The sequence below is a fragment of the Erythrolamprus reginae genome, chromosome 3, assembly GCF_031021105.1.
Source record: "Erythrolamprus reginae isolate rEryReg1 chromosome 3, rEryReg1.hap1, whole genome shotgun sequence".
Taxonomy (NCBI): domain Eukaryota; kingdom Metazoa; phylum Chordata; class Lepidosauria; order Squamata; family Dipsadidae; genus Erythrolamprus; species Erythrolamprus reginae.
In genome coordinates, this window is record NC_091952.1 from 125,158,639 (window position 1) to 125,178,631 (window position 19,993).

The following is a 19,993-nucleotide window of genomic DNA, read 5'->3' on the forward strand; positions in this document are numbered from 1 at the left end:
CTGACTATTGTATTGGCAGTTCTGTGTTAGCAAATACTTCAAAAGAAAAGGATTTAGGCGTAGTGATTTCTGACAGTCTCAAAACGGGTGAACAGTGCAGTCAGGCAGTAGGGAAAGCAAGTAGGATGCTTGGCTGCATAGCTAGAGGTATAACAAGCAGGAAGAGGGAGATTATGATCCCGCTATATAGAATGCTGGTGAGACCACATTTGGAGTACTGTGTTCAGTTCTGGAGACCTCACCTACAAAAAGATATTGACAAAATTGAACGGGTCCAAAGACGGGCTACAAGAATGGTGGAAGGTCTTAAGTATAAAACGTATCAGGAAAGACTTAATGAACTCAATCTGTATAGTCTGGAGGACAGAAGGAAAAGGGGGGACATGATCGAAACATTTAAATATATTAAAGGGTTAAATAAGGTCCAGGAGGGAAGTGTTTTTAATAGGAAAGTGAACACAAGAACAAGGGGACACAATCTGAGGTTAGTTGGGGGAAAGATCAAAAGCAACATGAGAAAATATTATTTTACTGAAAGAGTAGTAGATCCTTGGAACAAACTTCCAGCAGACGTGGTAGATAAATCCACAGTAACTGAATTTAAACATGCCTGGGATAAACATATATCCATCCTAAGATAAAATACAGAAAATAGTATAAGGGCAGACTAGATGGACCATGGGGTCTTTTTCTGCCGTCAGACTTCTATGTTTCTATGTTTCTATGTTTCTATTATTATTATTAATTAGATTTGTATGCCGCCCCTCTCCGCAGACTCGGGGCAGCTCACAACAGTGATAAAAAACAATATATATTGACAAATCTAATAATTTAAAATCTAAAATAGCAATTGTACATTTAAAAAATCTAAAAACAAGGAACCCCAATATAAAAACATACATACAGTCATATCATGCACTAAAACTACAAAGGCGGAGGAGATGTCTCAGTTCCCCCACAGAGGTGGGTTTTGAGGAGTTTACGAAAGGCAAGGAAGGTAGGGGCAGTTCTAATCTCTGGAGGGAGCTGATTCCAGAGGGTCGGAGCCGCCACAGAGAAGGCTCTTCCCCTGGGTCCCGCCAGACGACATTGTTTAGTCGACGGGACCCGGAGAAGGCTACCTCTGTGGCATCTAACCGGTCGCTGGGATTCGTGCGGCAGAAGGCGGTCTCGCAGGTATCCTGGTCCGGTGCCATGAAGGGCTTTATAGGTCATAACCAACACTTTGAATTGTGACCGGAAACTGATCGGCAACCAGTGCAGACTGCGTAGTGTTGGTGTAACATGGGCATATTTGGGAAAGCCCATGATTGCTCTCGCAGCTGCATTCTGCACGATCTGAAGTTTCCGAACATTCTTCAAAGGTAGCCCCATGTAGAGAGCGTTACAGTAGTCGAGCCTTGAGGTGATGCCTGTGCCATGCTGGTATCTCTTCACCCTGACAGCTTCAATCACAATGTGGCAAACTCGTAACTCTGCATTGCTCCAGCAACTCAATTAGTGGTTTTGACTTTGGTGAGCCCATGTGCAGGAACTCTTTTAACTGGCTCATCCCAATCTCAGAGATTTCATTTGAGAAGGAGTGGACAGGGCTGTATGAAATGTGTCTCCCAGAAGGGAGGCACATAAGAATCTATACCAAGTACCCAATTTATTTATTTATTTGTATGTTTTTGTTTTGTCAAGTATGTATTGGTGGTATGCAAAGATATAATAATGGTCTTGGCATATTCGGGTTTCTTCCCGTGTAAGATTTGGAAATTTCTGGCGACGTTTCGACGAGGTCCCACTCGTCATCTTCAGGCTGGTGCTTCTGTCCTTGTTCACGGACAGAAGCACCAGCCTGAAGATGACGAGTGGGACCTCGTCGAAACGTCGCCAGAAATTTCCAAATCTTACACGGGAAGAAACCCGAATATGCCAGGACCGTCATACCTGTACCCGTGAAAATCTACGAAAACAGATATAATAACATTTATATACTTAATTTGCTGATACATAAAGTAGCTGTGCACATCTCAGGGCTTCAGGAAGAAACTGAGAACAAGTGTGAGGCAGGGAGGGGAAATCCATCTAAATATTTTCCAAAGTAACAGTGGATTTTGCATGTTTCTGCAAAGGACTGAAATAAGTTTCAGATAGATTGTGAGCAAAACACAATCAGTTGGATGCATGGGGCCATATGTGACTTCCTTCCATGAGTTGTTTGAACATGGAATATCTTTTGGGATAGGACTTTCTCTCTCTCGTGGAAAAATAACAACAGCATGGTATGCTTGTTTTATATATACATACTGAATATTTGCATATATTTACTGTAAAATTGTGTATGTACTGTGGCTGAGTGGCATACCCGCTTTTCCCTTAATTTAAAAGGCACTTTATAACATTTATTTTAAAGCATGTGCTTCTGCTTGCTTGCTTATTTATTTACTTATTTACTTATTTACTTATTCATTTGACTTATATGCCGTCCCTCTCTGTGGACTCGGGACGGCTTACAACATTTCCATAAAACATATACCATATATAAAACATTTCTAAGCCAATTAATAGAATAGTTAATTTAAAAATTATCTTAAAACTAATAATTAAAATCGAACAATCACATGTATACTATCACATCCAACACATTTACTGGGCAAAGGCTGGGGTTTAGACCCCACGCCTGATGACATAAGTGCGTTTTCAAGTTCTTATGAAAGGGAAGGAGAGTGGGGGCAGTGCGAATATCCGGGGGGAGTTGATTTCAGAGGGCCGGGGCTCCCACAGAGAAGGCTCTTCCCCTAGGACCTGCCAAATGACATTGTCTAGTTGATGGGACCTGGAGAAGGCCAACTCTGTGGGATCTAACCGGACGCTGGGATTTGTGCGGCAGAAGGTGATCCCAAAGGTATTCTGGTCCGATGCCATGTAGGGCTTTATAGGTCATAACCAACATTTTGAATTGGGTCCGGAAACCAATTGGCAGCCAATGCAGTCCGTGGAGTGCTGGAGAGACATGGGCATATCTTGGTAGGCCCATAATAGCTCGCACGGCTGCATTCTGCACAATTTGAAGTTTCCGAACACTTTTCAAAGGTAGCCCCATGTTGTTGATTCTGGCAAATGTGGCAAAGATGCTTGTAAGCAGGGGTGGGCTGCTAGCCGAAATGTCTAATTGGTCTCACCTCCGCGGCTCTGGAGGTGCCATGAGTTCAAGCGGAATTACGCTTCTGCGCCCGTCCAGGTACCAAAATCGTGCAAAGAGACACAGGTGCGCCAGTGTTCTGGTGAGGTTTTTTACTTCCGCGCATGCACCCGTGTCTCCGTCCACAATTTTGCTACCTGCACGGGGGCAGAAGCGTAATTCCGCTTGAACTCACAGTACCTCCAGAGCCGCGGAGGCGAGCCCAATTAAGCGTTCCGGCTAGCAGCCTACTCCTGCTTGTAAGTCTCCAGTGTGTTCTCAATTAAAAAAACAACAACAACCAGTAAATCCATTGCAATACCCACCCTTTTCAAAAAAGCAGGAACAGCTTTTGATAGCACTTTTTTACTTTCCCAGTGAACAAAGTATGTATTTTGTGCAGCTCTGAAAACCCAGTTGAGTGTATTATTATTATTATTATGTCAATACAACACAGCAAAATGAAATCAGTATCCTGGATTTCGTATTTCATCACCAGTCAGGCACTTCCCAAGCACCTAGGACTGCGTGATATAGCGGCAAATTATGTTTGCTGATCTCAGTAAAGCGGCCTTTTGCAATTGACAGATGGAGATTTTGTTAATTCCAATGGTTTTCAAATGTCCGCTGAGATCCTTTGGCACTGTGCCCAGCATGCCAAGTACCACTGGGACCACTTTCACTGGCTTATGCCAGAGTCGTTGCAGCTCGATTTTTAGATCTTCGTATTTCACTAATTTCTCTAGCTGCTTCTCCTCAATTCTGCTGTCCCCTGGGATTGCGATGTCGATGATCCATACTTTCTTTTCCTCCACAATCAGGATGTCTGGTGTGTTATGTTTCAGAATTCGGTCAGTTTGAAGTCGGAAGTCCCACAGTAGTTTTGCTTGCTCATTTTCGACCACTTTTTCGGGCTTATGATCCCACCAGTTCTTTGCCACTGGTAAATGGTATTTATTTATTTATTTATTTATTTATTTATTTTATTTATTTATTTTGTCCAATGCACAATACATATTGAAGAGGATAGACATGAGTTATTATATATAAAGAAAGGATATAAAAGTCCAATACACAATGAGGGTTTTAGTGGGTATATATCAATATACACATAGTAAAATACATGATGAAGGTAATAGAGGAGATACTCATAGTAAAATATATCTAAGAAATAATAGAAAAGAAGATATAGGAATAGAATATATCAATGAAAGAATAGAAGAAGAGATATAGGAATAGAGGAAAGGTATATAGGAGATATAGGAGAGCAATAGGACAGGGGATGGAAGGCACTCTAGTGCACTTGTACTCGCCCCTTACTGACCTCTTAGGAATCTGGATAGGTCAACCGTAGATAATCTAAGGGTAAAGTGTTGGGGGTTTGGGGATGACACTATGGAGTCCGGTAATGAGTTCCACGCTTCGACAACTCGGTTACTGAAGTCATATTTTTTACAGTCAAGTTTGGAGCGGTTAATATTAAGTTTAAATCTGTTGTGTGCTCTTGTGTTGTTGTGGTTGAAGCTGAAGTAGTCGCCGACAGGCAGGACGTTGCAGCATATGATCTTGTGGATCATCTGTGCCACAGCATCATGTCTGCTTGTAGTCAGTCTGTGCGATCTTTTTGCAGCAGCTGAGTATGTGATTGATTGTTTCATCTGTTTCTTTACAGATTATTATTATTATTGCTATTATTGTTGTTATTATTATATTGTTGTTTTGTTGTTGTATTATTATTATTATTATTATTATTATTATTATTATTATTATTTGTATGCCGCCCCTCTTCGAGGACTCGGAGAGGCTCAGAACAGACAATACAAAATACAAATCCAATATTTAAAAAAATCCTACTGGTTCATGAGAATTCCTGGAAAATGTTTTACCTGAAGGAGAAACAATGCTCTGTTCTCGCAGTTTAAGAGGACTCATCTGCGAAGGCCAAGAGCAAGGCAGCAACGGATGAGGGGCCCTGGCTGTGGTTGCTCTTTGGGACGGCTTGCTAAGAGGTGTAGGGTTCCATATTTGAGGAGCATTGCAGGGCATCTCTGGATGATGCACTGGGATCTGAGGTGGAAGGAATTAAAATCATTATACACGTTTCGCATTTGGCAAATCTTTTATGCCCAGGGTTTTAGCAAACAGCGGTCTTTCAGTGAGAGTGAAATCTGAACAAGCGGGAGCAGGGGAGGAGCCCAAAACTGGACAATTTAGGGCTCGAAAGACGAGAAAAGTTTACCTCAAGCTGGTCTCTGAAAAACAAATCCGTTTTCCCATTTCCATTATCTTTTATGTATGGTTCTGTAAAAAGATGGCAAAAGCCAGTTTATAGCATGCATGTATTTTGCTGTCAGACATTGCATTCGTTGTAAAGCCTTATTATTCCATAATTCTATCATTCATAGCATTTCCAACAAGGCTTTTCTAAGATGTAATAGGGCACTTCTCACAATTCCATCAATTGATTTCACACCCTTTGCACATCGCCTCGAAGTTCTGATTCAGATAACTGAAGACATGGCTAAGTTCTATATTGCAGTGAAGAAGTTATCTAGGGCAGTGCTTCCCAACCTTGGCAACTTGAAGATACCTGGACTTCAACTCCCAGAATTCCCCAGCCAGCGAATGCTGGCTGGGGAATTCTGGGAGTTGAAGTCCAGGTATCTTCAAGTTGCCAAGGTTGGGAAACACTGATCTAGGGATACCTGATACCACTAACATCAAGGGAAGAGAATATTTATAGCTGAGGGTTGAACTGTGGGCCCTCAGAGCTCGGTGATTGATATTACCTAGTTCAGTAGTGAAACAACCATGTTCAGACACCACCAAGAACTCTACCCCCAATGGCTTCACAAATTATATTACCAATCCAGTTTGTACCTTTTACAACAGCACACCTATAGGAATTCCACGCCTATTGTGGAATTCTTCCTAGAGAAATTGAAGCAGCAGTTAGACTAAAAGTTGTCATTAATACCAAATGATCCATTGATGGATTGGAAAATTCACCAGGCCTCACAAACCCATTATAAAGGTCTAATACACACGGCCCTGTAGGAGGAGAATTAATTCACTTAAATATGAATCAGCCGTGTGCTGCAACCACCCAAAAAGCTGACACAGTCTTAGGCTGCAGTTACCGAGGGATTGAATCAAGATTGAATCAAGATCATGTTAAATGATAGCACCATTTTATAATTGCCTTGGTAAGACCCCACTTGGAATTGTGTATCCACTTTTGGTCAACACAATATAAAAAAGATGTTAGGATGTTAGCTGATAGATAAATTAGTGAAGATTGGACTTAATCCATGGATAGTTCAGTAGATTTGTAGCTGGCTGACGCGTAGACATCAGAGAGTTATTGTTAATGGTGAGTACTCTGAGCAGAGACAGGTTACAAGCGGTGTGCCACAAGGATCTGTGGTTGGGTGGGGCTGCTGTAATTAGTGCTACAGATAAAAGTGCAGCCTGGTGTTTTAGCCTCATGGCAGTTTATCTGATTAATTGTTTCGTCAAGATCGTGGTTTTTGTGCTGTTCAAGATTGTGTGTGGACTCTCTGGACTTTAGAATTGGACTCAATTTCCCAGTTATTGGGTGAGCAATTGGATTGCATTTAACCTGTACCTTGTGTGTACCAGAAAATCCCTTTGACATTTAAAAAGGGAGCTTTCTGTTTTTCTGTTTATAAAAACTTTTGGGTTTTCCTTTTATCATGTGGTGTGTGTCTTCCTGGACTAATTACCCTGTAATTACGGGCGGTTGAGACACGCCGGCAGAACATAAAGGGAACACTTAAACAACACAATATAACTCCAAGTAAATCAAACTTCTGTGAAATCAAGGTGCCCACTTAGAAAGCAACACTGATTGACAATCAATTCAACTTTGTACAGAACAAAGTATTCAATGAGAATATTTCATTCATGCAGATCTAGGAAGTGTTATTTGAGTGTTCCTTTTATTTTTTTGATCCGTATACTATTATATATTTTAATGTTATAAATTTGTGTGTGTGTGTGTGTGTGAAGTAAATCAGGACTTTAGCTTTCTAGAACAAAGCTACTATATTTTACAGGAGGTCCCTCAGAGGCTTTCTTTCTGAAAATTCTTAATAAAAACCTGGTTCAGAATTGCTGCTGTCAGATGAACTGGAATCGTTGCTGCTGCTTTCAGACGCAGAGGAGGCCTTGCTGTTGCTGCTGCTGCTTTCACTTAGTCGACTGGGCCTTCCGTAGATTTTTGAGTCAGCCTTTTTTTCAGCTGCAAGACACAGAGAACTTAAACTTAAAGGAGAACTTTGGGGGGGGGGAGACAAAGAGTATAGAGAAAGTCAACTAATAAGATTCAAGGACTGGACATCTTCAAATGGACATATGAAGAACCATTACACGAATTAGATATGGCTGGTCCAGAGAAAAGAAGGAGTGACACGACAGTAGTATGCCAGTATTGGAAGGGCTGCCACAAAGAAGAGGGGGGCCAACTTATTTTTCCAAAGTACCAGAGGGCAGGAGAAGAAACAATGGATGGAAACCAATCAAGGAGAGAAACAACCAGAAATTAAGGAGAAACTTCCTAACGGCGGGACCGATTAACCAGTGGGATGACTTGCCTTCAGAAGTTTTGGGTGGTTCATCCCTGGAGGCTTTTTAGAAAAGATTGGACAGCCACTTGTTGGAAATGGTATAGACCAGTGATGGTGAACCTGTGGCACATGTCCCACAGATGGCACACGGAGCCATATCTGAGGGCACGCAAGGTGTTGCCCTATGTCAGCTCTAGCACGTACATGCCAGCTGATTTTCGGCCTTCCTTTTGATCAGTTTTCACCATCCCCCAGGGTTCAGGAAAGACTCCTGAAGCCTGGGGACAATGAAAAATGGCCCAACAGCCCAACTGGAAATTACAACTGGGAGTCTTTGCTCACAGTCACTTATGCCTTCATTACCTTGAGGTTCAACTACTGCAACGCTCTCTACATGGGGCTACCTTTGAAAAGTGTTTGGAAACTTCAGATTGTGCTGAATGCAGCCGCGCAAGCTATCATGGGCCTCCATGTCTCGTCAACACTCCCCGGCTTGCATTGGCTGCCGATCAGTTTCTGATCACAATTCAAAGTGTTGGTAATGACCTATAAAGCCCTACATGGTATCGGACCAGAATACCTACGGGACCGCCTCCAGCCGCACAAATCCCAGCGGCCGATTAGATCCCACAGAGTCGGCCTTCTCCGGGTCCCATCAACTAAACAATGTCGTCTGGCGGGACCTAGGGGAAGAGCCTTCTCTGCGGCAGCCCCGGCCCTCTGGAATCAACTCCCCTCTGAGATTCGAATTGCCCCCATCCTCCTTGCCTTCCATAAGATGTTGAAGACCCATTTATGCCACCAAGCATGAGGGGATTAATTTCTCCCCTCACTTTTCCTGACTGAACATATGAGATTGGTGTGATTGTTTTAGAATTGCTAGTTTTTAATAATAACAGGTTTTTAAAGATACTTTATATTGGATTTGTATTCTACTGCATTTATTGTTCTGAGCCGCTCCGAGTCCTCGGAGAGGAGCAACATACAAATCTAATAAATTATTATTAATTATTATTATTTCCAAACTTCCAGTTGGCTCGTTTGGCTGCTTTAAAATCTCCCCAGGCTCCCAGGAGGCTTTCCTGAACCCTGGGGAGAGCAGAAGAAAAGCCCAACAAGCCTAACGGAAGCCCCGAGTCTTCAGTGAAGCCTGTGTGCATGCGCAGGGGGGGGAACCGTGTGAAGGATTGCGCACAAGTGGGGACGTGCACCCTTTTGTCACCCGAGCAAAAAGGTTCGCCATCACTGGTATGGAGTCTCCTCCTTGAGCAGGGAGTTGGATTTGAAGACCTTCAAGGACCCGCCTAGCTCTATTTTGATTTATTAATAAAGCTGCCATGGCGGTGCAGTGGTTGGAGTGTAGCATTGCAGGCTACTTCATCTAACTTCTAGCTGTAGTTCAGCAGTTCAAATCTCGCCACCGGCTCAAGGTTGATTCAGCCTTCCATCCTTCCAAGGTGGGTAAAATGAGGACCCAGATTGTTGATGATTCTGTAAACCGCCTAGAGAGGGCTGTGAAGCTGTATATAAATCTAAATGCTATTGCTAAATGCTACTGCTCTTGCCATGTTGGGAATCAGTGAGGACGGAGGCAACATTTAAGCACAAGTAATTGACATGGAGTTAGCTGGCATTATTAAGCTAATAATGTTTGCCCTAGACAGAACCCTGATTCATATGGCACATTCCAGAAAAGTATATTCCTGGATAAAGTGCAAGGAGATTATCAAGATCCTCCCACCATTGTCTCATTAGGGAGGGCTCACTTACATTTTGCCTTTTGCTTGACTGAGCGGACCAGGCCACTGACATTCAGCAACCTCTGAGCTTGTGGCTTCTCTAAAGAAAATTGGCCTTTAGGGTTTTCCGCTAGATACAAAAGAAAGAGGAAGGAAATCAGGCACAACATAAGATCATATGCTGCAATGTCCTGCCCCAGGGGAAGAGCCTTCTCTGTGGCGGCCCCGACCTTTGGAACCAACTCTCCCCAGATATCAGAGTTGCCCCCACCCTCCTTGCCTTTTTGTAAGCTCCTTAAAACCCACCTCTGTCGTCAGGCATGGGGGAATTGAGACTTTCCCTCCCCCTAGGCTTATAAAATATATGCATGGTATGTCAGTATGTATGATTGGTTTCTAAATTGGGGTTTTAAATTAACTTAAATATTAGATTTGTTTACATTGTATTATTATTGCTGTTAGCCTCCCCGAGTCTGCAGAGAGGGGTGGCATACAAATCTGATTAATAAATAAAATAATAAATAAAATCAATGACTACTTCAGCTTCAACCACAACAACACGAGAGCACACAACAGATACAAGCTTAATATTAACTGCTCCAAATTGGACTGTGAAAAAATATGACTTTAGTAATCGAGTTGTCAAAGCGTGGAACTCATTACCGGACTCCGTAGTATCTTCCCCTAACCCCCAACATTTTACCCTTAAACTATCCATGGTTGACCTCTCCAGATTCCTAAGAGGTCAGTAAGGGGTGTGCATAAGTGCACTAGCGTGCCTCTCGTCCCCTGTCCTATTGTCTCTCCTGTATCTGATATATCGTATCTACTATTCTTCTATCCTTCTCATACTTTTCTACCATATTCTTCTATTCTCTTATTGATATATCTTATTCCCATATTTTCACTTCTACTCTTTCTCTAATATGTCTAACTTGAGTGTATCCTCTATAACAGGGGTCCCCAAACTTTTTACACAGGGGGCCAGTTCACTGTCCCTCGGACTGTTGGAGGGCTGGACTATAAAAAAAAACTATGAACAAATTCCTATGCACACTGCACATGCCTTGTTTTAAAGTAAAAAACAAAATGGGAACGTACTATTTAGAGTGGGGAGAAGATCTGAAATTCATATATGTTTATGTTTTGTTTTTAATTTTCTTTTGTTGACATCTGATTGGCTATACAAGGTTTTCTTGGCTTATGAAAAATGTATAAAGAAAGAAGGAAGCACTTTGGCATATTGGTTAATAAGTTAGAAATATAATTGGTGTTGCACTTTTTGAAGGAACATTAAGGAGGAAATTTAATTAAAAGAAAATGAGTGTAACTGGATGACAAAATTAGAAAAAAAAACTTTTGCAACTTTTTTGATGATTGATATTAGTTACTAACAAAATACTGCATTTTATTCATGAAAAATTAGATGGTACACTGTGTTGTTTGAATGTATGTTAAGAGAAAAATTAAAGAAAATAACCCCCCCAAAAACAGTCCTTCCTTCCTCTGTCCCTTCATTCATTTCATTCGTCCTTCCTTCCTTCCTTCCTTCCTTCCTTCCTTCCTTCCTTCCTTCCTTCCTTCCTTCCTTCCTTCCTTCCTTGTTCCCTCCATTTCTCCTTCCTTCCTTCTCTCCTTCATTCCTCTCCACTTCTCCTTCCCTCCCTCTCTTTCCCTTTTCTTTCTTTCTCTCTCTCTTTTCCCTGTGCTCTTGTCACTCCCCGGCGGGCTGGATAAATGGCCTCAGTGGGCCGCATGTGGCCCGCGGGCCGTAGTTTGGGGACGGCTGCTCTATAACCTTCATTGTGTATTATTGTACATTGGACAAAATAAATAAATTAATTAAAAAACAACAACATCCAAGCAACTATCTAGGGGAAAAAAATTATGTATCATACAATTTCCTCTCCCTTGTATAACACACCATAATTTTTCTTGGGCCTTTTTCTCAAGCAAGTCATGATATATTTCTCCAGGGCCCGTAAAGTCGAGGCTTGTAGAGCATCAAAGTCTATATCAATTTCTGTAAGATTTGAATGTCTCATTGATGGCTCCCTTGACTGAATAATATGGACCAGTCCGGCAAGCTTCTCCTCTGGGAGTTTATTTATGTCTAGGCTTAATTGCCTCTTTTCATCGTAAGTCATTGGCTTGGCAGTATCCTCATCCTCAATCTTGACCCCTGCAAGTTCTTCTTGCTGCTGGCTTTTCTTGGAAGGACTGCAAGAGGGAAAATAAACAATCATTAACTCTGGGACCAGCAGCTTGCAGTACAAATTCATGCCAGCAAGCAACCTTACAATAAAGCCATGTTTTTCTTCAGCTGTTTCATTTTCCTGCTTTTCTGAATCGTGGCCTTGATTTTTGCTTTGCTTTTTCTTTTTTCCTTCTTAGATTTGCCTTTCTTCTTCGATTTGGGCACGGTTGTTTTACCCAAGGCTTGCAGTTGCTGGTGAACAGCTTTAAGCTAGAGAGAGGAACAGAGAGAGGAACGTGGATAAAAACCTGATTCGTTCAAAGTTGCAAAGGATTCTGTGAGTGTTCTTGAGAGCGCTCTAGCCTCAGGGGCGGGTTATTATGTTATTATTATTATTTATTAGATTTGTATGACGCCCTTCTCTGAAGACCTGGGGCGGCTCACAAGATACAATATAACACAATACGTACAAACAAATCTCATTAATTAAAAACTACACACTAAAAACCCAATACAGTGGCACCTCTACTTAAGAAGTTAATTCGTTCCGTGACCAGGTTCTTAAGTAGAAAAGTTTGTCAATAGAAGCACTAATGCGTGCAAACCCATTAAGAAAGGAAAAAAAGCTTGAAATTTGGGTGGGTGGAGGAGGAGGAAGAAGAGGACAATCGCTGCTGAAGGAAGAAGGTGAGGTGAGGGGAATAAAAAAAATCCAAAACTTTAAGGCTTAAAAAAAAAAGAGGAACTCTGAGGCAGTGAGGAGGAGCATACGCCCCCCATACACCCGACGCGAGGCTTCCTCCCATACACTGTGCCAGAGAGAGAAACCCAGGCGGGCGAGAAGGGGAGCACCAACGAAAGGCTCCTCTGGCAGCCCAGAAAAGCCTGAGATGGTCAGGATTAAAGAGGGAATGGCAAGAAACTGGCCAGGCCTTTGTGCTGCTCTCAAATTTCCTGGGAAATTTTTCCGGGCTTGGGTTCTTAAATAGAAAATGGTTCTTAAGAAGAGTCAAAAAATCTTGAATACCCGGTTCTTATCTAGAAAAGTTCTTAAGTAGAGGCGTTCTTAAGTAGAGGTACCTAAAACCAGTCAACCAATTCAATCACAACCATACATCACATTTAGTAGTCAGGAGGTCTTGATCTAATTGCCCCATACCTGGCAACATAAGTGAGTCTTAAGACTCTTGCGGAAGGCGAGGAGGGTGGGGGCAGTGCAAATCTCTGGAGGGAGCTGATTCCAGAGGGCCAGAGAAGGCTCTTCCCCTCGGCTCCGCCAAACGAAATTGTCTGGTCGACGGGACCTGAAGAAGACCAACTCTGTGGGACCTAACCGTCCGCTGGGATTCATGCAGCAGGGTCCCTCTTACCTTGTCCTACTGGTGTGCTGCGTGCTCATTGCAAGGTTTCCCCTAGCGCAATTTTGCTTTCGCACCTGCGCAGAGGGACAATTTTCCTTCTGCGAATGCTGAGAGCTGAAAAATTGCTGAAAATTGGGGGGAGGGGGAGATGGCGGTGTGCACAGACTGGAAAAGACAGCAACTCCAAAACTGCACAATCACAGGAGCAGCACACCGGACTGCAAAAGTCGGAATCCACCTCTGTCTAACCTAGGCAATTAGTGAAACAACTTCTTACTGTGTCCAAGGTGCTTTTTCAAAAGGCAAATGGGCTTCCCCCCCCCCCCCAATTTCACTTCTCATCCAAGAAATTTCTTAATGAACTGGAATGGAAGCGAAACGTCTTCAAAATAAACAAGGTTCAGTTGCCTTTTGAAAAATATCCTCTGGGACAACCATGACATGGATGACTGAAAAACTCCACAGAAACTTACACTGTTCTATATGTCAAATATCAGGGGAACAGAGGTGTATTTAGAATTTACACTACAGGTGATTACATTACACCGATCCAGTGTCGGAGCACCCAATTTTTGCAGGCGCGGAAAATTTTAAGATTTAAGATTTAATTGGATTTGTATGCTGCCCCTCTCCGAGGAGTCGGGGCGGCTCACAGCATGTACAAAAACAGAAAATAGTAATAGCAATCCAATTAATAATACATTAAAACAATCTTTAAAATCCTAATTAACAAACTATCAATACCATTCCTCCGACAATCATACTAAAAACATTCATTGGTCGGGGGGGGGGGAGGATCTAAAAACCCCAGGCCTGGTGGAAAAGATGAATTTTTAAACTGTTTCAGAAGGTGAGGAGGGTGGGGGCAGTGTGAATCTCCGTGGGGAGCTGATTCCAGAGGGCCGGGGCCCCCACAGAGAAGGCTCTTCCCCTAGGTCCTGCCAGCCAACATTGTTTGGTCGATGGGATCCTAAGGAGACCAAACTCTGTGGGACCTCACCGGTTGCTGGGATTCATGTGGCAGAAGGCGATCTCTGCCAAAAACCGTGCCGAAACACGGGCCTACATGAGTCTCTGCGCATGATTTTGCTACCTGCACAGATGCAGTAGCATAATTGCGCTGGTCTCCATTGCACTCAGAGCCACAGGGGCGAGCACACATCACCGTTCCACCTTAGCAGCCCACCTTTGCCTGCAACTTAAGTTCAAGTGAAATTGGCAGACAGTTGCCAAGGCACTGATTGGCTTTAGATAAGACAAGACTCAAAAATGTAAATTGTTAGTAAGTAAGTAAGTAAGTAAGTAAGTAAGTAAGTAAGTAAGTAAGTAAGTAAGTAAGGAAGGAAGGAAGGAAGGAAGGGAGAGAGAGAGAGAGAGAGAAAAAAAAGGAAAGAAGGGAGGGAGGGAGGGAGGAAGATAGTAAGATTTTCTGCATAGCAACTGAGCTTGAACACTATTGCCAAGAGAAACATTGAACTGTATTGCCTTTTTGTCTTGAGTAAGGAAAAGGTCGATTAAGGTTTCAGCCTTTTGAGTTCACTGGTTATGTCAGACAATTCTTGTACCTGAAGAAAGCTGTGTTTCTGTGTGGTTGGTCTTCTAATAAGCAAGCGGTAAAGTTCTTAGCAGCGTTGGGTTGCTTCCAGTTTGGCCCGGTTCTGTGAACCGATTAGCAGCGGCAGTGGTGGGAGGTTCCACCCACACCCCCGGGACATTTCTGCACATGTGCAGAAGTGGTGTGCACACCAGCACATGTGCAAACAAGTAGCAACGGGATTTAGAACCCACTACTGGTTCTCAACCTTGGCTTTTGAATGCAGGAATGTAAATCTGTATTGCATTCCTGCATATCTCAAAGTGACTTGGGTCTTATTGGTTCTAAAATAAGTGAGAGGAATTGCTGGTTGAGCACAGATAGTAAACCTTATGGTTAAAGAGGTTTCAATAGGAAGTAGATTAAAAAAAACTATGGATCAGAATTCTTTCTCCTCTTTGGCTACAGTTCCTTAAATTTAGGACTAGACATTGTGTGTTTGTGGGGGAAGGGAACTAGGTTTATTCAAAATAGCCACAGATTTAAAATAGAATTCTAGCAGAAAAGCTTAAAAATAATCAGCTAGGGGGTATTTTCTTCAAATTATTCCTCTTATTCGGTTCTCTAGCCTGCTGAGATCCTTTATAGCAGTGATTTTCAACCTTTTTTGAGCCGCGGCACATTTTTTTACATTTACGAAACCCTGGGGCACATTGAGCGGGGGGCGGGGCGGCTAAAAAAAGTTTGGACAAAAAAATTCTCTCTCTCTTCCTCCCCTTCACTCTATTTTTTTCTCCCTCCCTTTCTCTCCCTTCCTTCCTTCCTTTCTCTTCCTTCCTTCCTCTTTTTTGCTCTCTTTCTCTCTCCCTCCCTCCCTCTATGTCTTTCTTTCTCTCTCCTTCCCTCCCTCTCTTTCTCTCTCTCTTGTTTTCTTTCTCTCTTTCTCTCTCTCTCTCTTTCTCTTGTTCTCTCTCTCTTGCTTTCTTTCTCTCTCTCTTATTCTCTTTCTCTCTCTCTCTTTCTTGCTTTCTCTCTCTCTTGCTTTCTTTCTCTCTGAGCTTCGCGGCACACCTGACCATGTCTCGCGGCACACTAGTGTGCCACGGCACACTGGTTGAAAAACACTGCTTTATAGCAATGCTTCCCAATCACTTTTTGGCAATGCCACACCTAAGCATATCTAAAACCCTGATGCTCCCCAGAAAGTGAGTTCCTACTCAAGGTGAAGGAAGCCTAAAAGGATATTACATTGATTTAAACACGGTTCCAATCGCCCCCAATCAGGGCCGCCATCAGGAATTTTGGGGCCCCATACAGCCTAAGTGTCTGGGCCCCGCCCCGCCATTTTAAAACTACTTTATTTTGCGACATACCAATTATGTATTAAATTTACCTTTCAAAAAAAAAAATTAAACCCTGCCACTACAACAAGGTACACTTGTTTGACAGATTAATAATATGTTAATAATGCAGAAAATATATTCAAGTGACATCAACATATTACATACATATAAATAAATAACCAGAACAGTGCAAATACACCAAATTAACAAAATATTATTAATTTTGCCATCAACAATATTAAAAGCAGCAATAAGATGGCACAAAGGATAAAGACAAAATACTCCTGCATCACACTAGAAAAATATTGGTTTTCACAATAATACCAATAAATAACAGGTAACCAGAAGATAAATTATACACAATAATGTTTAAAACTATACGTAAACTCCACCATAGGTGTAAAAAGCACAGTGCAAGGAAAAAGAAGAGAAAGAGGAGGGAAGAGCAAAAAACTTTCCCTCTTCTTCTCATTAACCTCTCCACCTATCTCCTTATAGCATTTTCCAGTTTGCAAAATTTTAAAATTACAGTACTTTATAAAAAAGAACATACCCTCATGTATCTTCAAATCCATATTATGAAGCAAATATGCAAAAAATCCAATATTTTTTCTCATACATGTACCTGCTATTGAGTTCCATAACTTAATACTGTATACTTAAGCTTTTCAATGTGTAATGTATAATGTCTCTTAACAAATAGCATGTTCGTGGCTCTAAGAGCAACACCTTTTTTCCCCTCTTTATTCTTTCTTCTTCTTTTCCTAGGATGTTATCATATCTATTAAACATACGGTGAGATATTACTTTGTATGCATTTAATGTAATTTAGAATGTGAAATTTAAAATAACAAACTCCTGCTTCAGATCTTCTCTGTACAAGTCTCAAAATATGATGTAGTTTGTTTTTTTGAAGTCTTTAGTAGCTGTACCCAGCTTCTCCTTTGCATATTCAAATCTTCCCACTTCCCACAATGCTTGCTTCTGGAATCCAGGATGGTGTTTGCTTCCCAAATCTAAAATGGCGAGACAGCTCCAAAACACATGTCAACTCCAAAGCAACACATCTTTTCCTCACACTTAGAAGGGCACAATTTTGGGAAAAAATCTAACACCATAACCAAAATGTATACCAAATTGGCTCTGATCCAAACTTCACGTTTAGCAGCTATGAAGCTCTTTAGGCAGAATAGAGAAAAATTAGGCATTTTTGCTGATCTGTTCCCTTTGCCTGGTCTCGATTGTAACAATTTTGTAACTGAATTCAATTAGCTTCCTTAGCACTCAGACGTTCTGCTACGTTCTGCTACCGGTCCTTTTCAATCGCCGGGTCCCCCGGCCCCCTTACGCCAGTCCCGGTAATACTGCCCTATCGGCGGCCCTGCCCCCAATAAAAATCAAATTGCCCCGCTATGGGGCATGGGCCCCACATTAGGAACCACTGCCCTATAGTATGATCTAAACCTTTCATCTCTTCACTTCCCCATCCCAGTTTTTCCTCTTACCCGGGAATGATCAGTTGTATTTAGGAACTAACAGACTTTCTATGAACAAACAGATGGTGTGGGGGAAAAATATGGCTCTTGTTTAGCTGGAGAGCAACTTCAAGTATTATAAAACATGTACAGGCTTTTTTTTTTAAAGGGAAAAATATAACATCTTGCTTGAGAAAAACACCCAAAGTGATATTTGCTGCCAAAGAGAAGAGCAGGCATCAAAGCAGGCATCAATATAACTTCAGTATTTTCTGTCTTGGCACCTTCCTCCTAATTATGTCTCCTTGCCAACATGAAAGGTGAGCACAGACCATAATTGTTTACTAATAAATATTTCAGCTGGAATGAGCCCAAGTAAATCATTTTTAAAAACACCTGAACATGCCTTTCGTCTTCCTTCGATGTGTTGGTGTACAAGCTAAAGTTCTGAAAATAGCAAAGAAAATGACCTTGATGGAGATATAGAAGCTGTTACCATAGCAGTTTGGTGTGAAACAAACCTTAAGACCACAATGATCACCCCTCTAATTCACAGGAGTACAAAAAGGGACTTCCAGCTTACTATAGCCACTCTCAATAAAAATAGATTTCAGCCTTCCTATAGGTTGAAACGAGTTTCTGCTCTTATATACCTGGTTAGGCTGACAGATACTTATACTTAATGAGGATTAAGTAAGCAAAGTTGTAACATGAGTGAAGCAGCACTAGTTACATCTTGCTGACTTTTAAAAAAAAATACTCATGCTATACATGATTATGTAATAGACTAGTGATCTCATTGTGTTGTGAAATTACATAAGAAATGCACAACTTATAATAAGACAGTGTTAATGTAACAAAAAAAATGTGGTTGATTTTTTTTATTTCCTATTAGCTGTGTTTGATAAAGAAGTGATTCCAACACAATTCTTTCTCCCTTCTTAGACATTCTCTCTTCTCTTATACCACAAATGATCCCATCCTTTTTACTAACCACAAGTGAGAGAAAAATATAGCCATGTGGAACTGCGGGAAGAATGTATATAATTGTGTTAAAATATTGGATAGGGAATTATATGTTAATTAATCAAGGTCAACCCCCCCCCCCAAAAGAGGCTTATTGAACACTTATTTCAAACTGTAAACACACACAAGCAAACACACAAAACTCAACTAATACAGGGGAAGAGCCTTCTCTGTGGTGGCCCCGACCCTCTGGAACCAGCTCCCCCCAGAGATTAGAATTGCCCCCACCCTCCTCGCCTTTCGTAAGCTCCTTAAAACCCACCTCTGTCGTCAGGCATAGGGGAATTAAGATACTCCTTTCCCCCCAGGCCTATATAATTTATGCATGGTATGTTTGTGTGTATGTTTGGTTTTAATAAGGGTTTTTAGTTATTTTAAATATTAGATTTGTCATATGCTGTTTTATTATTGTTGTTAGCCACCCCGAGTCTACAGAGAGGGGCGGCATACAAATTATAATAAATAAGTAAATAAATAAGTAAATAAATAAGTAAATAAATAAGTAAGTAAATAAATAAGTAAATAAATAAATAAATAAAAATAAATAAATAAATAAAAATAAATAAATAAAAATAAATAAATAAATAAATATAAACATAATTTTAACTCTCACAGTTCAAACAAAAAAACCCAATCCACATCGCTCGATTTAATCAACCTCTTTTCCAGAGTCAACACATCCTCCTCCACACATCCCCCTCATAAGTGCAATGAAGGGTTACCAAAATTTTTACTACCACACTATGGCCGTGGCTTATACAGGACGCTCTGCAATTTCTTTCAACATCTTTCAGTGCAAATTGGGTGCTCTGGGGTGGAGCTCCATTTTCGCTACCCCACTGCATTGCCCCCGTCTGGGCAGTAGCCCACCCCTGCGTAAGTGTCACGCACACCAGAACCAGCATCCCCATCAAGCCCACACAAAGGACCCCCCCATAAAACAATCGCTTTGTGCTCCATTTTCTCTGTAAGGCAAATCTCTTTGCTTTGGGGAATAAATAATTCTCTTTTCACAGCTGTCTGGATCTCATTTATATGTATTCTTGCGCAACCCTGGCTGAAGTTAGAACCCCAATTTCTTCTTCTGATAGAACTAGGTACACAGCCACTTACTTGATCTTGGAGTTCTTCAAGGCATTTCGTTTGTACTTTTTCAGAGCTTTCATCAGATGAGAGGTCAGAGCTGCTATCACTAGATACAGGGGTGGGGCTCCTTGTGGTGGAATGCAGCAGAGGTCTATCAGTAGGTGTTTCGTCTGGAATTCTGGCAAACTTCATCTCAAAGACATCCTTCACAGAAGAAAAGGTAGCTAGATTCAAAAATCTTCTCCATGACCAAGGGCTTCTGCAGTCTAGCGCCCTCTGTGTGGGCATGAGAGCCATTGCCCCAGTCAGGGCCACCATCAGGAATTTTGGGGCCCCATACAGCCTAAGTGTCTGCCCCCCCCGCCATTTTAAAACTATTTTAAGTCACCGAGCCACTCCATCCCCCGGGGATCATTTCCCGCTTCACGCCAAGCGAGGCGGTCCTATAGGCCAGTGTTTCCCAACCTTGGCAAC

The 19,993-nt window shown here is 41.8% G+C and overlaps 1 protein-coding gene across 4 annotated transcripts in view; it reads right to left on the reverse strand.

Annotated features, from left to right (window-relative positions):
* The window catches only part of BRDT (bromodomain testis associated), a 73,741-nt gene that overhangs the window by 16,639 nt on the left and 37,109 nt on the right, over positions 1–19,993 (reverse strand). For all 4 annotated transcript variants that reach the window (XM_070746577.1, XM_070746574.1, XM_070746576.1 and 1 more), the window contains exons 8-14: positions 19,547–19,723; positions 11,798–11,964; positions 11,422–11,717; positions 9,529–9,627; positions 7,293–7,433; positions 5,409–5,470; positions 5,056–5,236 (exon numbers count right to left, since the gene is read on the reverse strand). In XM_070746577.1, coding sequence (XP_070602678.1) covers positions 5,056–5,236; positions 5,409–5,470; positions 7,293–7,433; positions 9,529–9,627; positions 11,422–11,717; positions 11,798–11,964; positions 19,547–19,723 — 1,123 coding nt within the window. The remainder of the gene's footprint in view (positions 1–5,055; positions 5,237–5,408; positions 5,471–7,292; positions 7,434–9,528; positions 9,628–11,421; positions 11,718–11,797; positions 11,965–19,546; positions 19,724–19,993) is intronic.